Raw genomic sequence first — 17,084 nt, 5'->3', positions numbered from 1 at the left:
GCTGGAGTGAGCCAGCTCTCATCTTCTCAGGCGCCCCGTCTGCTTTTTCACCCACAGCTCTGTGAAGGGCACCTGCTCTCCAGCCACATAAACTACTTGCTGTTCAAACCCTGCCTGTCTTCCAAGGCCCGGTTCAAAAGCATCAGAATCTGTGATGTTGTCATCCTGCCCCCTCAACTAGAATGCCTGCCCTCTGAAGTTCTAAATTTTTGTTTAAACTGCTGCAGCAGTAGCATTTACTGCCTGGCAAAAGACTTTTGAGTTTTTTAACTCTGGAGAGTTCTTGACTCTTCCTCTTATGCAAGACTGTCTCCTCGTCTATAAGATGGGCTTAACAACTCTGCCTACATCTCAAGGTGTTTGTGGAAGACAGGGAAATACTGTTCGAATTGAGGCAGGCTTCTTGAGGGCAAGAATCCTATTTTACCAGCTCCAACACAGCCTGACCCTTTTACCCATCTCAACCGGCCAATCACTGGGGCTTCATGGATTTGGAGGAGGGGGAAGAGGGATTCAGAGGCTAGCAGAGATGAGAATTGGATGCGCATTCGGTGTCTGGGTGATTGAAAAGATCAACTGTACCCCAACAGGCTTCCTTTTGCTTGGACTGTGCCTGTTACTTTCAGTCTTTAGACTACTTGCATTGGCAAGAAAACTTTAAAAAACAAAACAAAACAAAACAAAAACAACCAAAGAACAAAAACCCCCAGCTCTCTCTGATGCAAGTGTACTGTTGGGGGATTTGAAAGGGAATCTTTAGAGTTAGGCCACAGAGGAGTTCAAATTACCATCATTCACTAATTTCATAAATATGAAGGGAGTGCAGTGAGGGATACAAAAGTAGATCAAAAAGAATCACCACCTATGCAGAAAGTAGTCTGTCTAGAAACTGTAAAGTGCTGTATAAATGTCTGTAGCTGCTATCCCTGCCTTATAGCTGATGGGAGTAAATGTGGATGTGTAGAAAATTACAATGCAAAGAAAAATGTGCTCTAATAAAAGGACAGAATGTTTTGAGGAGTCTATTTTTCAGCTGAGCTTTGGAGAGTGAATTAATGCTTGCCAGGCAGACAAAGGAAAACGAGAAAACAGGGAAAGTTACCCAGTGGTTTGTAAAAACTACGCTTGAAAAGGGTCAATTTTATAGTATGTTAATGATTTCAAAAATATTTTTAAATGGCACTCTAGATTACAAGAGACTAAAGTAAAAAGAATTACCTGATTTTTAAATTTTTTTATTATTTTTAAATTATTTTTATTTTTTTCCATCATAGCTGGTTTATAGTGTTCTATCAATTTTCCACGGTACAGCAATGTGACCCAGTCACACATACATATATACATTCTTTGATTTTTTTAAATTCTCCATTGCAGCAACGCATCTAGTGTTGCTTTAACCCACAGGATCCCTTTAAGATAGGTGTGATGCTGTGTTTCCTGTTTTACAGATGTAGATGTTAAGGCTCAAGTTTGTCGCAAGGTCACATAGCTAGTAAACAGCAGACAGGGGCCTTGAGGCTTCTGACTTCGTCGCTCCACTTTGCTCACATTTAAAATATTGCTACCAGATTATTTGTACTTAGCAAGCTCAATTGAATGGGTATTCGGCAGATGTTCCACTTGGCCAGTGACACATCTGGTTCAAGGTATGTTCCTGGCTCCAGTGTGGCTTCTCCAAAAGCCAGTGATTGGTCAGGGGTAGATTTAGCCTGCTGGCCCAACCCCTGGTTCATCTATCCCGTTGTGTGAACATTCCATAGGCAGACACCTGCAGACAGGTTCCCCACTCCACATTCATGGTTGTATTTCACTCTTGTAGCTTTTGGATTATTTTTCAAACTCATAGAACTTGTAGTATGACCTTGGGTGAGTCACTTAAACTACAGGCTGGAGAGGAGGTTATCTATAAAGCAAAGACCGGCTGAGCCTGTATAGCTCTAAAAAATGTATCTCAAAGACCCATCTAAAGGTGTGCCCAGTGCTCACACAAATTACCCTTCATTATGTGGGTGTGTTTATTCAAGGTTGGCTATAAAACCGAGTTCCAGAGAGTTCATCAATAAAAGTCAGACCAGGCCAGCCTCCACCCCAAAGGTCCTCTCCTGTTTGTTTGGTCTGCCTACCTGACTCCAGAAGACACAGGAGGGAGCTTAATCTCTGGACGGGATTCTTGGAGCCACCCCGTCCACCCCTCTGGGTTACTCGAACTGGGCAAGCCAGCCCCTCTGTTCCACCCCTCACCTGAACCAGGTGTGTGTGTCTAGGTTCTGACATGAGTCTTACTCATCTAGAACGCACAGCACAGAGGTGAGGGACCGGGCCCTGCCCTCCATCTCCGTGGGAGGACTAGGTCCAGACCTGGAGTTGAGGACAGTCATGGGTCCTGAGGAAGTGAGTCAGGACTTGACAGCTGGCCGGAGATGTATCTAGAGACTTTAACAGTGGGCCTTATTCCTACAAGTGAACAAGTCTGGGTAGAAGGGCACCTGCGTAGGATGAGAGTAGATGGGCCAGCCCTTCCCTGGCGCATTGTCACCGTCTGGGTATACACCTAAGTACAGACTGAGCTGGAGTTTGAAACAGTGCAGCAGCTGGGAGGTGGGCTTGGGGGGTAGGAGGGAGAATACTTAACTTCACGTTCAAGTCTTAGTTCTCATTGCTGGTTTTGTCACTTACAAGCCATATGACCTCGAAGAATCCTCTCCTAGCTCTGCTTTCTTTAGGTAAAATTCTGGGATGCTCCTCCATAGGGTGTCTGAGAAATCACCAAGGCAGCGAGGTGGAGAGCACTTAACTTTGCCTGGCCCTGGGCTGATGTTCATTAAGCATATGAATATGAGTTAGTTAATATTCAGCAGGATTTGCTAAAAGCAGCCTGGAGTATAGGATTCTGCTGCTGGAGTTCAGAGCTTCTCCCTGTAATAAGATGTGCTTTCATGGAGCTCCCTCTGAGAGGCTGTTTAGCAGCTGCTAGAGTTGCTGACATAGAGCAGAAGGGACTTTTTTGCAAACTTTCCTGAACTATTGCTGTTACTATTATTGAAAGACGCTTTCTGATCCAGTCTTATACCCAGCAATTTAGCTTGGAGCATGTTGTGAAATACCCATATGGCCAGCCTCTAAGAGCAGAGATGGTCTAGGCTTATAGCTACAAAATTCTGGGATAAAGCCAGAGCAACTTCTTACATAATCCATTCAGGCTCCTTCAACTCATGGTGCATTTTGATAGTTTCTGAATCAGTGAACTGATGAGATTCCATAGAGAATTTCAAAGGAAGTAAACACCTGAAATCTGCCCTTTAAAGGGTTTTATGGTCTTACAGGGGAGTCGAGACAAAAGCAAGAAAATACTCTTGCAGCCTCTTCCCACATATATAACTTTGCTGTCCTCGTAAATAGAAATTCCTCTTGATCCTAGAGCAGGAGCCAACAAATTATGACCTGGCCATGATTGGTGAATAAATTGGGGAGACACGCCCACGCCCATCTTTTACCTATTGTCTGTGGTGGCTTTTGAGCTGCAGTAGACAAGGTTGAGTATGTACCACAGACCCCTTAGGCCCACAAGTCTAATATTTATGTTTCATATGGGCCCTCTAAGGGAAAGTTTATCCACCCTGTCCTAGTGGATCCACGTGGGAGCTTGTGGAGTACAAGTGACAGAAAGCTTGCTTGGAGCTCTGGGTGCAGGACACCTGCTGACTCAGCAGGGAGGGTGGAGCACCAGCCTCCTGCTGCCTGGGACTGACCCGCTTCTGCCCCAGGGCACCTCACCTGATGGGGAGCATCGGGACTAGATCCAGATGAAAAGAGTCAGGTTAAATTTAGTGGAGACAGTGAGTCTTGAGAGAGGCTTGCAAGAACGAGAGGCTGTTCCTTGGCATTCTCTTGTGGCCTAGAGGGTTGAGGATCCAGCATGGCCGCTGCTGTGGCTCAGGTTCAACCTGGGAACTATCACATGTCACAGGCACGGCCAAAAAAAAAAAAAAAAGAAGGGAGCTCATTCCAAGATGGGTTGTGTGAAAACAAAGGACCGCAGATAAGGGCTGGAGTCTAGCCTTGGGGCTCCTGATAAGTATAGTTAAGGGCAGTTCAAATAGAGCCGAAAGCCAAGTAGTAGAGGGGTTTTTTTTGTGTGTATGGAAAAAGCCATTTAAAAGTTATTGCACTTGTGTGTGTTTGTGTGCATACATCTCTGTGGATTTGCCTGTGGGGAGGCATTGAAAGCCTGGAAAACCTAGATTAATAAATTGTTGTGGGTTAAATGTGGAATGGGATAGGGGACGGCGAGGTGAGGGGAGCGTCCAGTGTTCTCGTGTACACCCCTGTGAGGTTTGAATATTTGTGGTGGGTGAGCATTGTTTCTGAAGTTAAAGAAAATAAAATCTACAGTTGTTTATTTTCAATGTTTTGGGAATTGGTCAAATGTTTAAATGCTTAAATTGGATAGTTCCTGTGGTCGTGAATAGCTCTGTAAGGCCTGTCAGTGCCCAGGAGATGAAATGTGAAGAATTCTATTTCTTGGAGTTCCCATGGTGGCTCCGCAGAAATGAATCTGACACAGGTTCAATCCCTGGCCTTGTTCAGTGGGTTAAGGATTTGGTGTTGCCACGAGCTGTGGTGTAGTAGGTCACAGATGCGGCTTGGATCCTGCATTTATGTGGCTGTGGTGTAGGCCTGCAGCTACAGCTCTGATTCAACCCCTAGCCTGGGAGCCTCCATATGCCAAGGGTGCAACCCTAAAAAGACAAAAATTAATTTTTTAAAAAAGAGTTATCTTTCTTGGGACTTGTCCCCCACCCCTCAGTGGAGCTTTGACAACACCAGTTATTAGAGATGCCCCGTGTGCCACGTGATGCTCAGACCCATGGGGTGTGAGCTGACGGTCGCTGTCCTCCGTTTAATCCCAGTGTAACTGAGAAAATGTGCTCTCTGCTGTCCTTGCTGCTGGGCTTTTCACTTACGTGGTGAAGGACATCCAAGCTTGTGTTTTATGGTAAAATATACATAAAATTAACCATTTCAAGTTAAAGTACACTTCAGGGATATTAGGTACATCACATGTGCAGCCGCCACCCCCACTCCCCCACCATCCATCTCCAGATCTCAGCTCAGGTGCAGTCTGGTGTCCTTTGGGCCCTGGCAAACCTTAGCCTGTGGTGGCTTTGTTTCAGTATCGGGCCTGAGACTTCCTTCCCTAGGCGAATAGCGTTAGTATGAAACCAGCACCAGGTGTCCTCGTCAGAGCGAAGGCAGCTCGCACCCAGATAACCTTGCTTTTGGGAATCACGCGCCTTGCTCAGGAAGGAAGCCTGTGGCGTGTGCCTAAGCCGTTGGTTGCTTAGCACACCCTAGGCCTCCTTGTCAGCTTGTGCTGCCCTGTCAGTCCAGGGATCTTCAGGTGCCTCCATTGTCTTTTTGATAAAATCCTGACCTAGTGCTGTGGTGTGGTGCCTTGGAGCCTGGAAGTGCCAGGGTTTGGATCTCAGCTAGGTTCTCGACAGGCAGCAGAGATAAGCATGGCTCGCTCAGTCGTTGTCCACTGAGGAGTGACCCTCGTGTAGTGTAAGGAGTTTCATCATCTGTAGGGGAGGAGAGGGGAGCTGAAGAGAGAGATTCGAAGTAGGAAAGAGGCCTCCCCTATCAGTACAACCATAAGAGAGTTCACCAGTGTGTGTGCACACCTACACGTTGGGGGGGGGGGTGTGATGCTAGAGTGAGGACTTAAATTGGGGGGTGATTCTATTTTATTGAGAGTTTATTTCTGGAACTAGAATGTTCTTTGAATCCTGGCTCTGCCACTCAGACAAGTTTTTTAGCCTCTCTGTGCCTCCATTTCCTCATCTGTAAAATGGGCACAATAGTGGCACCTCCTTTATCCACTTGTCAGGATTCATTGGGTTAATGTATGAAAGCAGTTAAAACAATGCCTGCACACAGCATGTGCTCCGTGGGTACCTTAGGGTCCCAATGGTTCCTGCTTCTTTAGGAAGATGATTTGGGGAAGCAGACGTAAGAGCCGTGAGTCAAGCCCAGTTTTTTCTTGGCCCCAAAGAAACCTCAGGTGTTTTCTTCAGGTTTTTGGAACCTCTTTGCTGAGGTCCCAGACAGCTGGAAGACATTAAGAATGATTCCTTTGGAGTTGCCGTTGTGGCTCAGTGGGTTAAGGACCCAGTGTAGTATCTGTGAGGATGCAAGTTCAATCCCTAGCCTCAGCGGGTTAAGGATCTGGTGTGGCTGTGGTGTAGGCTTCAGCTGCAGTTCTGATTCAACCCCAAGCCTAGGAACTTCCATATGCCTTAGGTGCGGTGTAAAATTAAAAAAAAAAAAAAAAAATTCTTACTGGTTTGTTTTGTTTGCTTTTTAGGGTTGTACCCTCAGCATATGGAGGTTCCCAGGCTAGGGGTTTAATTGTGGCTACTGCTGCCGGCCTACCCCACAGCCACAGCAATGCCAGATCCGAGCCACGTTCTGCAGCCTACACCAAAAGATTCCTTACTTTTTTTTTTTTTGTCTTTTTAGGGCCATACCCACGGCAGGTTCCCAGGCTAGGGGTCTTATCGGAGCCTACACCAGAGCCACAGCAACTCAGAATCTGAGCCACATCTTTGACCTACACCACAGCACATGGCAAAGCCGGATCCTTAACCCACTGAGTGAGGCCAGGGATTGAACCCACAACTTCATGCTTCTTAGTCAGATCGTTAACCACTGAGCCACAACGGGAACTCCAGATTCCTTACATTTGATAGGTGGTGCTTTCTAGTTTCCTAAGCACTTCCTTGTTTATTCCCACATTTAGTCTTCACACCACAGCTGTGCCATAAGTGGAGATTATGCATGCAGTTTGTAGGTGGGAGGCTCCCGTGCCCTTGGCTTGGTTACCTGCTCCAGGTGCACCCAGGCTCAACATGTATGGAGGCTCAGAACCCAGGACTCCTGACCTCCCTCCTCTCCTTCCCTCCCCCGCCCCCAGCCCCATCTCTTCTCCTTGGTGGATAGAAACAACACTGCTATGAAACAGATGGTGTAGACTGTAAAGGATGGGCTTGAGGGTAGGAACCAAACAACTTTGGGTCATCTGTATTTTCCCAGAGAGCACTCAGTGCTGAGAAGGGGAACCTAGTCTCCAGACACCCATCCTGTTAGTCACGCCAGAGTCGTGGTGGTTTTTTTGGGGGTGGGGTGGGGTGGTTTTTTGTCTTTTGTCTTTTTAGGCCCCCACCTGCGGCATATGGAAGTTCCTAGGCTAGGGGTCCAATCGGAGCTGCAGCTGCCGGCCTGCACCACAGCCACAGCCACAGCCACACAGGATCCTTAACCCACTGAGCAAGGCCAGGGGTTGAAATTGTGTCCACATGGATACTAGTCGGGTTCATTAACCACTGAGCCATGACAGGAACTCCAGTCGGTTTTTTGACTGGATCCCTGCCACTCCTGTGGGTGACATGGCAGAGTGCCCCCTGGCCCAGATCTGCCCGCCCTGTTGGTCCATTGAGAATTCTGTGAGGGGGAACTCAGAGGAGGGGGCCCTGGTATGTGAATTACAGGTCAATACCAGCAGTTGTCACCCCTGCTGAGTTAGTTTATTTGCCTTTTCAAACTTCAGCAGATGGATAATGACCTTTTAATGGGAAACCCAGAGCTTTGGAAAGAGCAGTCCTTTCCCTAGAATCACTAGATTTATGGAAATTACTATAATCCTTTTGATAGAAAAATGGTAGAATTGTTGCGACATCTTGCCATAGGTTTGGAATGTGGCGTTGCTTAACAATTTTCGCTTCCTCATTTGTATAATCTCCCTTCCTTTCGGCCTAAACATATGACTTAATGAATCAAGAGTGGGGTATCATCATGTTCTGTTTTAAACTATCTGAAGAATAAATTCAGAGCCAAGTCATAGCGACCCTGAGATTTCCCACCACACCTCTCAACCTCCCGCCTGTTGTCCCTTCCACGTTTTCAGGGCTTCTGGGCCTGCCGTGGGATTTGTTATCTCGACACCAGGGACCAGGGCAGCCTGGCTTAGCGCCTTGCACCGTATGGGTCATGTGCACTGCCCCTGGAGAGAATTCATTCTCTTGCTTCTACTCCGTTTTTTTGTTTGTTTGTTTGTTTGTTGTTTGTTTTTTGATGGCTTTTCCATGAGGTGTCTTGGGAGCCATGCAGGCTTCCCGACAGCCGCAGTTTCCCTAAGGACTGCTGATTGCAATGTCACGCCGGCCGTGACCCTGGCCAGCTTGGCAGAGCTCAGTGGCCTTGCCAACGGGCTGAGTCACACTGCTGCACCCTCCCGCCTTCTGAATTTTCTGACAGCCGTGTGATTCTCACGGGGGACTAGCAGTGGCTCTTGAGAAATCTTTGCACAAGAGGCTTTACGTTTTTCTTTTAAGATTCTGAGATGGTTTTCCTCAAAGTGGGCACGTTTCTTTTTACTCACATCTCAAGGACAAGATACTCATTCTTGCTCCTCCTCCCTACTTATGGCTTTTTCTTCAAGTTACGGTGTGCTGATGTTAATTAACCTAAATAGATATGGAAATGTTCCTTAATTACCTAGACCTGGCACAGTTCCTTAGGCAGATAAGCAAACATAAACATAGTGCCTTACCCTGAACTATCTTGCTTTCTTTTTCTGCACTGATTCTCAGTGACTCTTACATGAAACTGTAGCTTCCTATTCTTAACAAATAAACTAGCAGGAAGTAGAAATCACGTAAATAAGGAATTTCTACCTCCTTCACTGACTGACCTGACAGATCCATTTTGGGCTTTGGGTCTACTTGAATTAATATTTTTCAAAATATTAAGCTACCCAGTGCCCCTTACTGTTACTTTGCTTTGCAGGTAACATTGCGAGCGTCTGGAAATGATGCTTGAGCGGGTACCTTTGAAGGCACTAATGACCCAAATTTTGTGTTGACTTTTGTAGGTATTTTCACAGTCCTGTGTTTGGTATGGAGAGTGTGGAATCGCATCTGGAGATAAGAGGTACAATTGCAGATACTCTGGGCCACCAAAACCACTGCCAGAGGACGGCTATGACCTAGTGCAGGTGAGCTCATTGTCCTGGGCATTGAACACACAATGCTAATCAGATATTCTCGCAGTTATACTTAAATAGTATCATAGAACGGGGGCAGAGATGAAATGAGTAGGCTTCTCTTATCCCAAAGTCTTTGCTGTAGCTCCGAAAAGATAACATAACTCCAGAGGCTTAATTTTTCTGGGGTTGCTTACACCTCGGTCACTAAGTTTCTCAATAGCAGGTTACTATTTAGGGGCTACTTTTGGTGCCTCAAATGTTACTCTCTGCAGTTTCTTCAAAGTACATTCAAAGTTAGCTCTTTCTGTTCCTCGATTTGAGGACCTGGATGGACGAGGCTGCTAAGTGGCTATGAGTCCTTCGTCCTCCATTCACGTTAGGGATTCCTCTGTTTTCCACCAAGAGCCTGTGAACTGTGGCTGCTGCCAGGAATCTGTTTCCTGTTGTCTTACCATCTCTAATACACGGAGATATTAGAAAAGAACTGGAAAATTTAGGTTAAAAGACTGGTGTTGGAGGCGGAAGCAATTTAAAATCCAGTCGAGGCAGTAGCGGGGTCTCCTGGATGGACTTGCTCCTTTCATCAGAATTATCAGAGGCATTCGACTTTCCCTGGAGTGACTCACAGATATGGTAAATAGCATTCTGGAGAAACTTGACCAGAAAAGCCTAAAAAGAACTAAAAGGGTTACCAGGGGAAGAGCGTGAGCTTTCCAATTAGAAGAAAATTTGACATGTCTCTACCCACTCTCCTTTCGTGAATCCCTAGTTATTAACTGTAAATGTGATAGCCTTTTAAAAGAATTCTGCAAGACCTTTGCAAACAGGTGTCTCACCCTCGTGTACCTAGAGAGGAAGATATGAATAAAACGATCTTACCTCACTGAGCCTTGTCTGTCCTTATTTAACCGAGCTTCTCACCCAAAAGGAACTCTGTCCGGGCTTCTTCTTTGGCAATGTCAGTCTTTGCTGTGATGTTCAGCAGCTGCGGACCCTGAAGGACAACCTGCAGCTGCCTCTGCAGTTCCTGTCCAGGTAGGCTGAGCACCAGGCATACCAACAAGGGGGCTTTCAAAAGCTTAGTTTTTGTCTTATTTCAAGAAAGCCATCTTGTGACATCTCAGAAATAAAGAGGAACTTGTGATAAAGTAATACTTATCAGACTCGGCTCTCTTTCTAGCTACATTCAGAGTCACTCCTTGGTTTTCCTCTGCGTCATCTTCACCCCAGAGGAGCTTGCGCTGTGCCCTGGGCCCCTTCAGACTCTGTGGGGAGAAGAGGTTCCTGATGGTCCTGCCCAGGCCTTCAACCCGAGACCCTCACCCATGCCCAATTCTGCATCACTCCCTCCTCGCCCCTGCTTTGTACATGGTTCTCTCTTGCTGTGGTGACCCAGGCCTCAGTCAAGCTGGCCTTTGATGACTGCTCTTGTTCTGGCATAGTCGGCTGGTTTTGTCAACGTTGGTTTGCTGTCCAGTCTGTTCTGTGTCCAGGGCAGCGAAAAGGGTTGTGTGATAGACATTCTCTAAGCTTACCCAGCAGTTATCAGATGTGCAAAAGAGCGGCTGGTGTGGTCTTTAGAGCAGTACATTGTAACATGCTTTTAAATTGCATGTCAGCCCCCTGATAAAGGTGAATGGGAAGGACATATGCTTCTTTGTGCAGGTGTCACTGCAGGTGATAAGCCACAAGTCAGTGTCCACTGAGGAAACCTTGCTCCATCCCTAAATTGTTCTCCCAGGACAACCATACAATATAATAATCAAGAAGTTAAGACTTGGAGGAGTTCCCATTGTGGCTCAGTGGGTTAAGAACCTGACTAGTATCCATGAGGATGTGGGTTCAATCCCTGGCCTCACTCAATGGGCTAAGGATCTGACATTGCTGCAAGCTGTGGTGTAGGTTGCAAACTCGGCTTGGATCCCGAGTTGCTGTGGCTGTGGCCAGCAGCTGCAGCTCTCATTGGACCCCTGGCCTAGGAACTTCCATATGCTGCAGGTGAGGCCCTAAAAAGAAGGAAAAAAAAAAAGTTGAGACTCTGTTCAGACCAGCGTATCTTGTGGAAGGAAGTCTAGTGGGTGTTCCTGGAGCCAGATGCAGGCTGTCATTCAGCCAAAATACATTTATTTAGCACCTGCTCTGCGTGAGGCCTTATGGGCGTAAACATCAAAAAGATAACCAAGTTTTCCTCATGTTGTCAGAGGTACCAAAACTTTATTTATAATAGCAAACAGTGAGCTGCTAATATGGAATATTATGCAGCTGTCAGAATTGATGATTGTGGAGATTAAATGGAGTAACATGGAAAGAGGTTTGTAGTTTATGAAAAGTGGTAGAAAGCTGTTCCCCTGAGAGTGATTTCTGCTAGAATGGTGTGATTATCATTTCTGTTTGTCACAGTAAAGCACGGGACTCCTGAAATCCAGTCCACGTGGGGGGTCTGCACCTCCACTAGACCAGAGGCTTGAAGGCAGGACCACACCTTCCTTGTTCTGTGTCGTGTGTAGATTGTCTGGCTTGGATGAGAGTGGGGAGCAATCTTGACTGGTTGTGTTTCGAGAATGCAAGTCTGATGACGTGGTCGCTTTGATAACAGTGACCTAACAGAGAGAGAGTTCTCCTACCGCATAACGGGTCAATGTTAGGAGCTTGAACTTTGAACCTGGAGGACAGCAGACAGCTTGTGGTTCTTGTGGAAACCTGAGTGCTTCTGAAATATTTCTACAGCCAGAGAGCACCCCTACTGCTCTTATCTTCTCAAGACACAGGGAGTCCTCTTGCATTTAGAGGGGGCCTAGAGGTTTGGGAGAGAGCCCTTCAGGAGGTTTTAAAATGAAAACTCTACTGTGTAAATCTCATTCCCCCCCCCTTTTTTTTCCTTCTCTATCGCAGTCGTCACCATGACATTCCTAAGTCCCTTTAGCTTCAAGACAAAGATGTGAATTATAAAGTGCAGAATTCAGAAAGTATTTGTCTCTTTTTGAAATTACCTCTGGTCAACATAAATATAGTAACTAGGGCCGGTTTTAAGGAGGTGTCTTTAACAAGAGGTTTTAGGTTAGAATCACTGGGTTTAGTATGTCCTCGTAATCCATTTGCCACTTTACAATAAATTTTACATGGTCTTTGTCTATCTTAAATCATCTTTTTGCTGGCCCTATTTGTGAGATCATACAAAATAGTTTACTTTTTCTTTAGATGTCCATCCTGTTTTTATAACCTAATGAACCTGTTTTGTGAGCTGACATGTAGCCCTCGACAAAGTCAGTTTCTGAACGTTACAGCAACTGAAGATTATGTTGATCCCGTTACAAACCAGACAAAAACAAATGTAAAAGAATTAGAGTACTATGTTGGAGAGACTTTCGCCAATGGTAAGTAAACCTTTTAGTTAACTCTCTCTCTTTTTTTTAATGGCCTCATGGGCACGATATGAAAGTTCCTGGGCCAGGGATTGAGTCCAAGCCGTAGCTGAGACCTGTGCACAGCTAGGTCTCAGCTGCGGCAACGCCAGATCCATAATCCACCGCGCCACAGCAGGAACTCCTAGTTATTCTCTTTTCCATTTGGTATCAGGACAGTAAGTCAAGTGGTCCTTTTTTGTTGTCCTGTCAACTCTGAGAATGACATTTTTTAGTTCCGTTGGCCATGAAATGCAAATCGTTGCTTTGCTTATATCCTAGGACTTGAGCTATAACCGCTAAAACATTTACTCTCTAATAAGTATTCGGCCCTAAGACCTTCCTAAGTATGCATTCCCACCTGGAAATTTCAGTATATGCAAGTTTACTTTCTATCAGTTTTAGAAACCATTGGGGGAGTTCCCAGCACTAGTGAACCCCACTAGTATCCAGAGGATGCTGGTTGGATCTCTGTCCTCGATCAGTGGGTTATGGATCCAGTGTTGCTGTGAACTGTGGTGTATGTCGCAGACGTGGCTCAGATCCCACGTTGCTGTGACTGTGGCGTAGGCCGGCAACTACAGCTATGATTCGACCCCTAGCCTGGGAACCTCCATATGCCACAGGTGCGGCCCTAAAAAGACAAAAAAAAAAAAAGAAAAGAAAAAAGAAAGAAAGAAAGAAAAACTATTGGAACTCTGATTCTGGTGGACATGAAATGCATAACTTCACGAATTATTGCAAGACTGAAGATATGGGGTGGCAGATAGAACTAGTTGGCAAAGAAGAGATTTTGACTATGAAGAAACAGATCACCATAGGAGAAAGTGAGCAAGGGTCACAGATGGGATGAGGGTACCCCAACAACTGGAAATCATAGAACAATCTGAAAAAGACCATGTCATGTTTGTTGAAAATGACTGAGATGAAAGAATTCTGAAAGAGTAGATCACTAGGGAAAAAGAATGAACAGATTGGAAATAAAACCAACTGTGTCTATTAATGAGAAATGGTCGTATATATGGACTAAAAAAATGAACAGAAGGTTAGATGCAGCTAAATAAAGAATGTGCCTAAGAACGGTCTATAAAATAAGAATAATTTGGCAAAGTTGTTGACTATAGGAGCAATATATAAATCTAATTGTAAAAATTAAAAATGTAGCAAAACATTTAATAGGAAAGGGGTCCCATTCACAAAGCAACAAAAAGTAAGGTACCTAGGAATAAATACCAAAAGATGTGACATAAAGGACACCCTGACTGAATGGAGATCATTCTGTGTAGAAACAGAACCATGCATGTGGACAGTTGATATATAGCAGGTGTGTCATTAAAAGTCATTAAGAGAAAAGGTGAGCTAATTGATAAATGGAGTAAGAAATAGAATTTTCATCTAATTCCTGGTTTTGATGATCAGAGTAAAAATATGCAGATTAAAAATCCTAATGTTGGGAATTTTTAGAAGTAAATATAATGTTTTTATGACTTTATGGTAAGAAAGGATTCTAGACGAGAGGAAAAGCAGAAACTAGAAAGGGTTTATGAAGGATTAGTGTCTAGCGCAATTGGCGCAATGCAGATTAAAACAGTGAGCTACCATTTCACACAGCAGATTGACACAGATTTAAAAATTGGTCAATCAATTCCAGGAGTTCCCATTGTGGCGCAACAGAAGCGAATCTGACTAGGAACTATGAGGTTGCGGGTTCGATCCCTGGCCTTGCTCAGTGGGTTAAGGATCTGGTGTTGCTGTGAGCTGTGATGTAGGTCATAGATGCAGCTCAGATCCTACATTGCTGTGGCTGTGGAGGAGGCCTGGCTGTGGCGGAGGCCGGCAGCTGTAGCTCCAATTGGACCCCTAGCTTGGGAACCTCCATATACCATGGGTGCGGCCCTAAAAAGCAACAGCAACAACAAATTTTTAATTTAAAAAATAAAAATAGGAGTTCCCGTCGTGGCGCAGTGGTTAACGAATCCGACTAGGAACCATGAGCTTGCGGGTTCGATCCCTGCCCTTGCTCAGTGGGTTAACGATCCAGCATTGCCGTGAGCTATAGTGTAGGTTGCAGACGCGGCTCGGATCCTGTGTTGCTGTGGCTCTGGCGTAGGCCGGCGGCTACAGCTCCGATTCGACTGCTAGCCTGGGAACCTCCATATGCCACGGAAGCGGTCCAAGAAATAGCAAAAAAAAAAAAAAGACAAAAAGACAAAAAATAAATAAATAAAATAAAAATAAATAAAAATAAAATAAAAATAAAAATTGGTCAATTCCAAATCGGTGAGGCTGTGGAGTAGTAGGTGTACTAATACTACCCTGCTGGTAACCATGACTTGGTTCATACTTGAAAACTATTTGAAAAACAGTTTTGCAATACCTGGTAAGCTTACAGATAAAATATAACCTAAACGCAGAAATTCCACTTATAGGTGCCTACCTTAGAGAAACTCTTAATGCATATAAGGAGGGAAAACCATATAAAAATGTTTTCGTAGCGTTTTCGTGATCATGAAAAAATGGAGACATCAAGGGAATGAGAAGACAAGCATAGACAGGGAGATACAATTTGCAAAAGACTCAAAGGACTCTTACCCAAAATATATGAAGAACCCTTACATCTCAGCAGTGAGAAAGTGAACAGTCTGAAAAATGGACAGAAAAGAGACCTGAACAGACACCTTACCAAAGAAGATATATGAATAGCAAATAAGCACGTGAAAAGATATTCAACATCATATATTATTAGGGAATTCCAAATGAGAACAACAGTGAGATATCACTACACACCTATTGGAGAGGTCAGTGTTTTGGCCATTCTAAATGTGGATACTTGCTATGACGTGGATGGACTTTGAAAACATCATGCTAAATGGTAGAAGCCAGTCTTAAAAGACTGTATTATAGGTATTATATGATTCCATTTATATGAAATGTCCAAAATAGGCAACTCTATAGAGAGAGTAGATTAATGGTTGCTTAGAGCTTGAAGGGATGGGGAGATAAGGGAGCATTAGTTAAAGGGTACTGGATTTTTGGTTTTTTATTTTTTGTTTTTGCCATACCTGAGGCTTATAGAGCTTCCCAGGCCAGGGGTCAGATTTGAGCCGCAGCTGCAAACTATGCCACAGCTGTGGCAGTGCCTGATCCTTAACCCACTGTGCCACAGTGGGAATTCCCTAGGGTTTTTTTTCTTCCCTTTTAGGTCCACACCTGTGGCACATGGAAGTTCCCAGGCTAGGGGTAGAATCAGAGCTGTAGCTGCCGACCTGCACCACAGCGATGTCAGATCTGAGCCATATCTGCAACCTATGCCTCAGCTTGTGGCAGCACCAGATCCTTAACCTACTGAGTGAGGGCTAGTGATTGAACCTGCATCCTTGAAGATACTAGTTGGGTTCTTAACCCACTGAGTCACACTGGAAACTCCTAGATTTTTTTTTTAAGGTGATGAAAATATTTTAAAATCGACTGTGGTGATGGTTGCACATATCTGTAAATAAGCTAAAACCTATTAATTATAACTTTAAATCGGTGAATTGTGCAGTATGTGAATTATCTCAGTAAAGCTATTTTTTAAAAAAAGAAATCAATACCTAAATATAGTTCAGAAAAACTATAAAATTCCAAAGGTAAGTATCTTTAACACAAGTAGAGAAAAAATACAGATCACTTTGAAAGAGTGACAATTGGATATTTTCTAACAGCAATTAATAGAGGCTCAGAGGCACTTGAATGATCACAGTTCTAAGGAAACTATTGCTTTGGTTAAACCATCTTCCAAGAGTAAAGGTAAAACACAATGAATTTATAAGTAACCTCTTAAAGTTTAGGCAAAGAAGAACCTGGGAACTTTCTAACAAGCAGGGACTGGTAATTGAATATTAATATAGGACCCATTACTACTACTTACTTTTGTGCAAAATGTCATTGACCTTCTTATTTCATGTGTTGTCTTTGTATGTGATAAAACCAAAAAGAGTAGCATTGGTTTGATTCACACATGACCTCTGTCCTAAAACCAGTTTTTAATCCTGTAAGTTCCATAATTCTCCATGTATAGAGTTTCCGAACCAGCTTCATTGACTGAAGAGGCCCTGGGGTTCTCAGCTTCTCCTTCTGCAGCCTTTCGTGTGGCCCTGTGTACACTGTGGGTAATGCCTCTGCAGGCTACATGGGGAGCAGAGCCTTTCCTGTCTTTGAATTTTAAGTCGCTTGGAATCTGGCCTAGCGTGTTACCTGCAGGATGATAAGCCAGTTTCACAGGTGATCAACCTTCCTGCCCTTAGTGTCTACTGTCCGTGGCTCCCGATGGCCATGTGTCTGCATGGCCAAGTTCACGTGGGAGGAGGCTTCTATAAGATCTCACCCAGTGAATTAAAGCAGCGCGACCTTTCAGTCTTTTCTCCCTTCCTCCTCTCCAGCCATGTACAATGCCTGCAAGGATGTGGAGGCCCCCTCGAGTAATGAAAAAGCCCTGGGGCTGCTGTGTGGGAGGGAAGCCCAAGCCTGCAACGCCACCAACTGGATCGAGTACATGTTCAACAAGGACAATGGCCAGGCACCATTCACCATCACACCCATCTTTTCAGGTAGGGATAAAGATTCCCAGGGTTGCTGTGTTTTATTTATGATTTTTT

General features: G+C 44.7%; 1 protein-coding gene across 1 annotated transcript in view; it reads left to right on the top strand.

The window, feature by feature from the left end:
- Window positions 1-17,084, top strand: part of NPC1 (NPC intracellular cholesterol transporter 1) — a 48,411-nt gene that overhangs the window by 3,007 nt on the left and 28,320 nt on the right. Inside the window, exons 2-5 of the mRNA XM_047793921.1 lie at window positions 8,933-9,055; window positions 9,975-10,081; window positions 12,245-12,420; window positions 16,869-17,036. Coding sequence (XP_047649877.1) covers window positions 8,933-9,055; window positions 9,975-10,081; window positions 12,245-12,420; window positions 16,869-17,036 — 574 coding nt within the window. The remainder of the gene's footprint in view (window positions 1-8,932; window positions 9,056-9,974; window positions 10,082-12,244; window positions 12,421-16,868; window positions 17,037-17,084) is intronic.

The sequence above is a fragment of the Phacochoerus africanus genome, chromosome 8 (assembly GCF_016906955.1).
Source record: "Phacochoerus africanus isolate WHEZ1 chromosome 8, ROS_Pafr_v1, whole genome shotgun sequence".
NCBI lineage: Eukaryota > Metazoa > Chordata > Mammalia > Artiodactyla > Suidae > Phacochoerus > Phacochoerus africanus.
The sequence above is the reverse complement of the archived record's forward strand: the minus strand, read 5'-3'. Positions and strand labels throughout refer to the sequence as shown.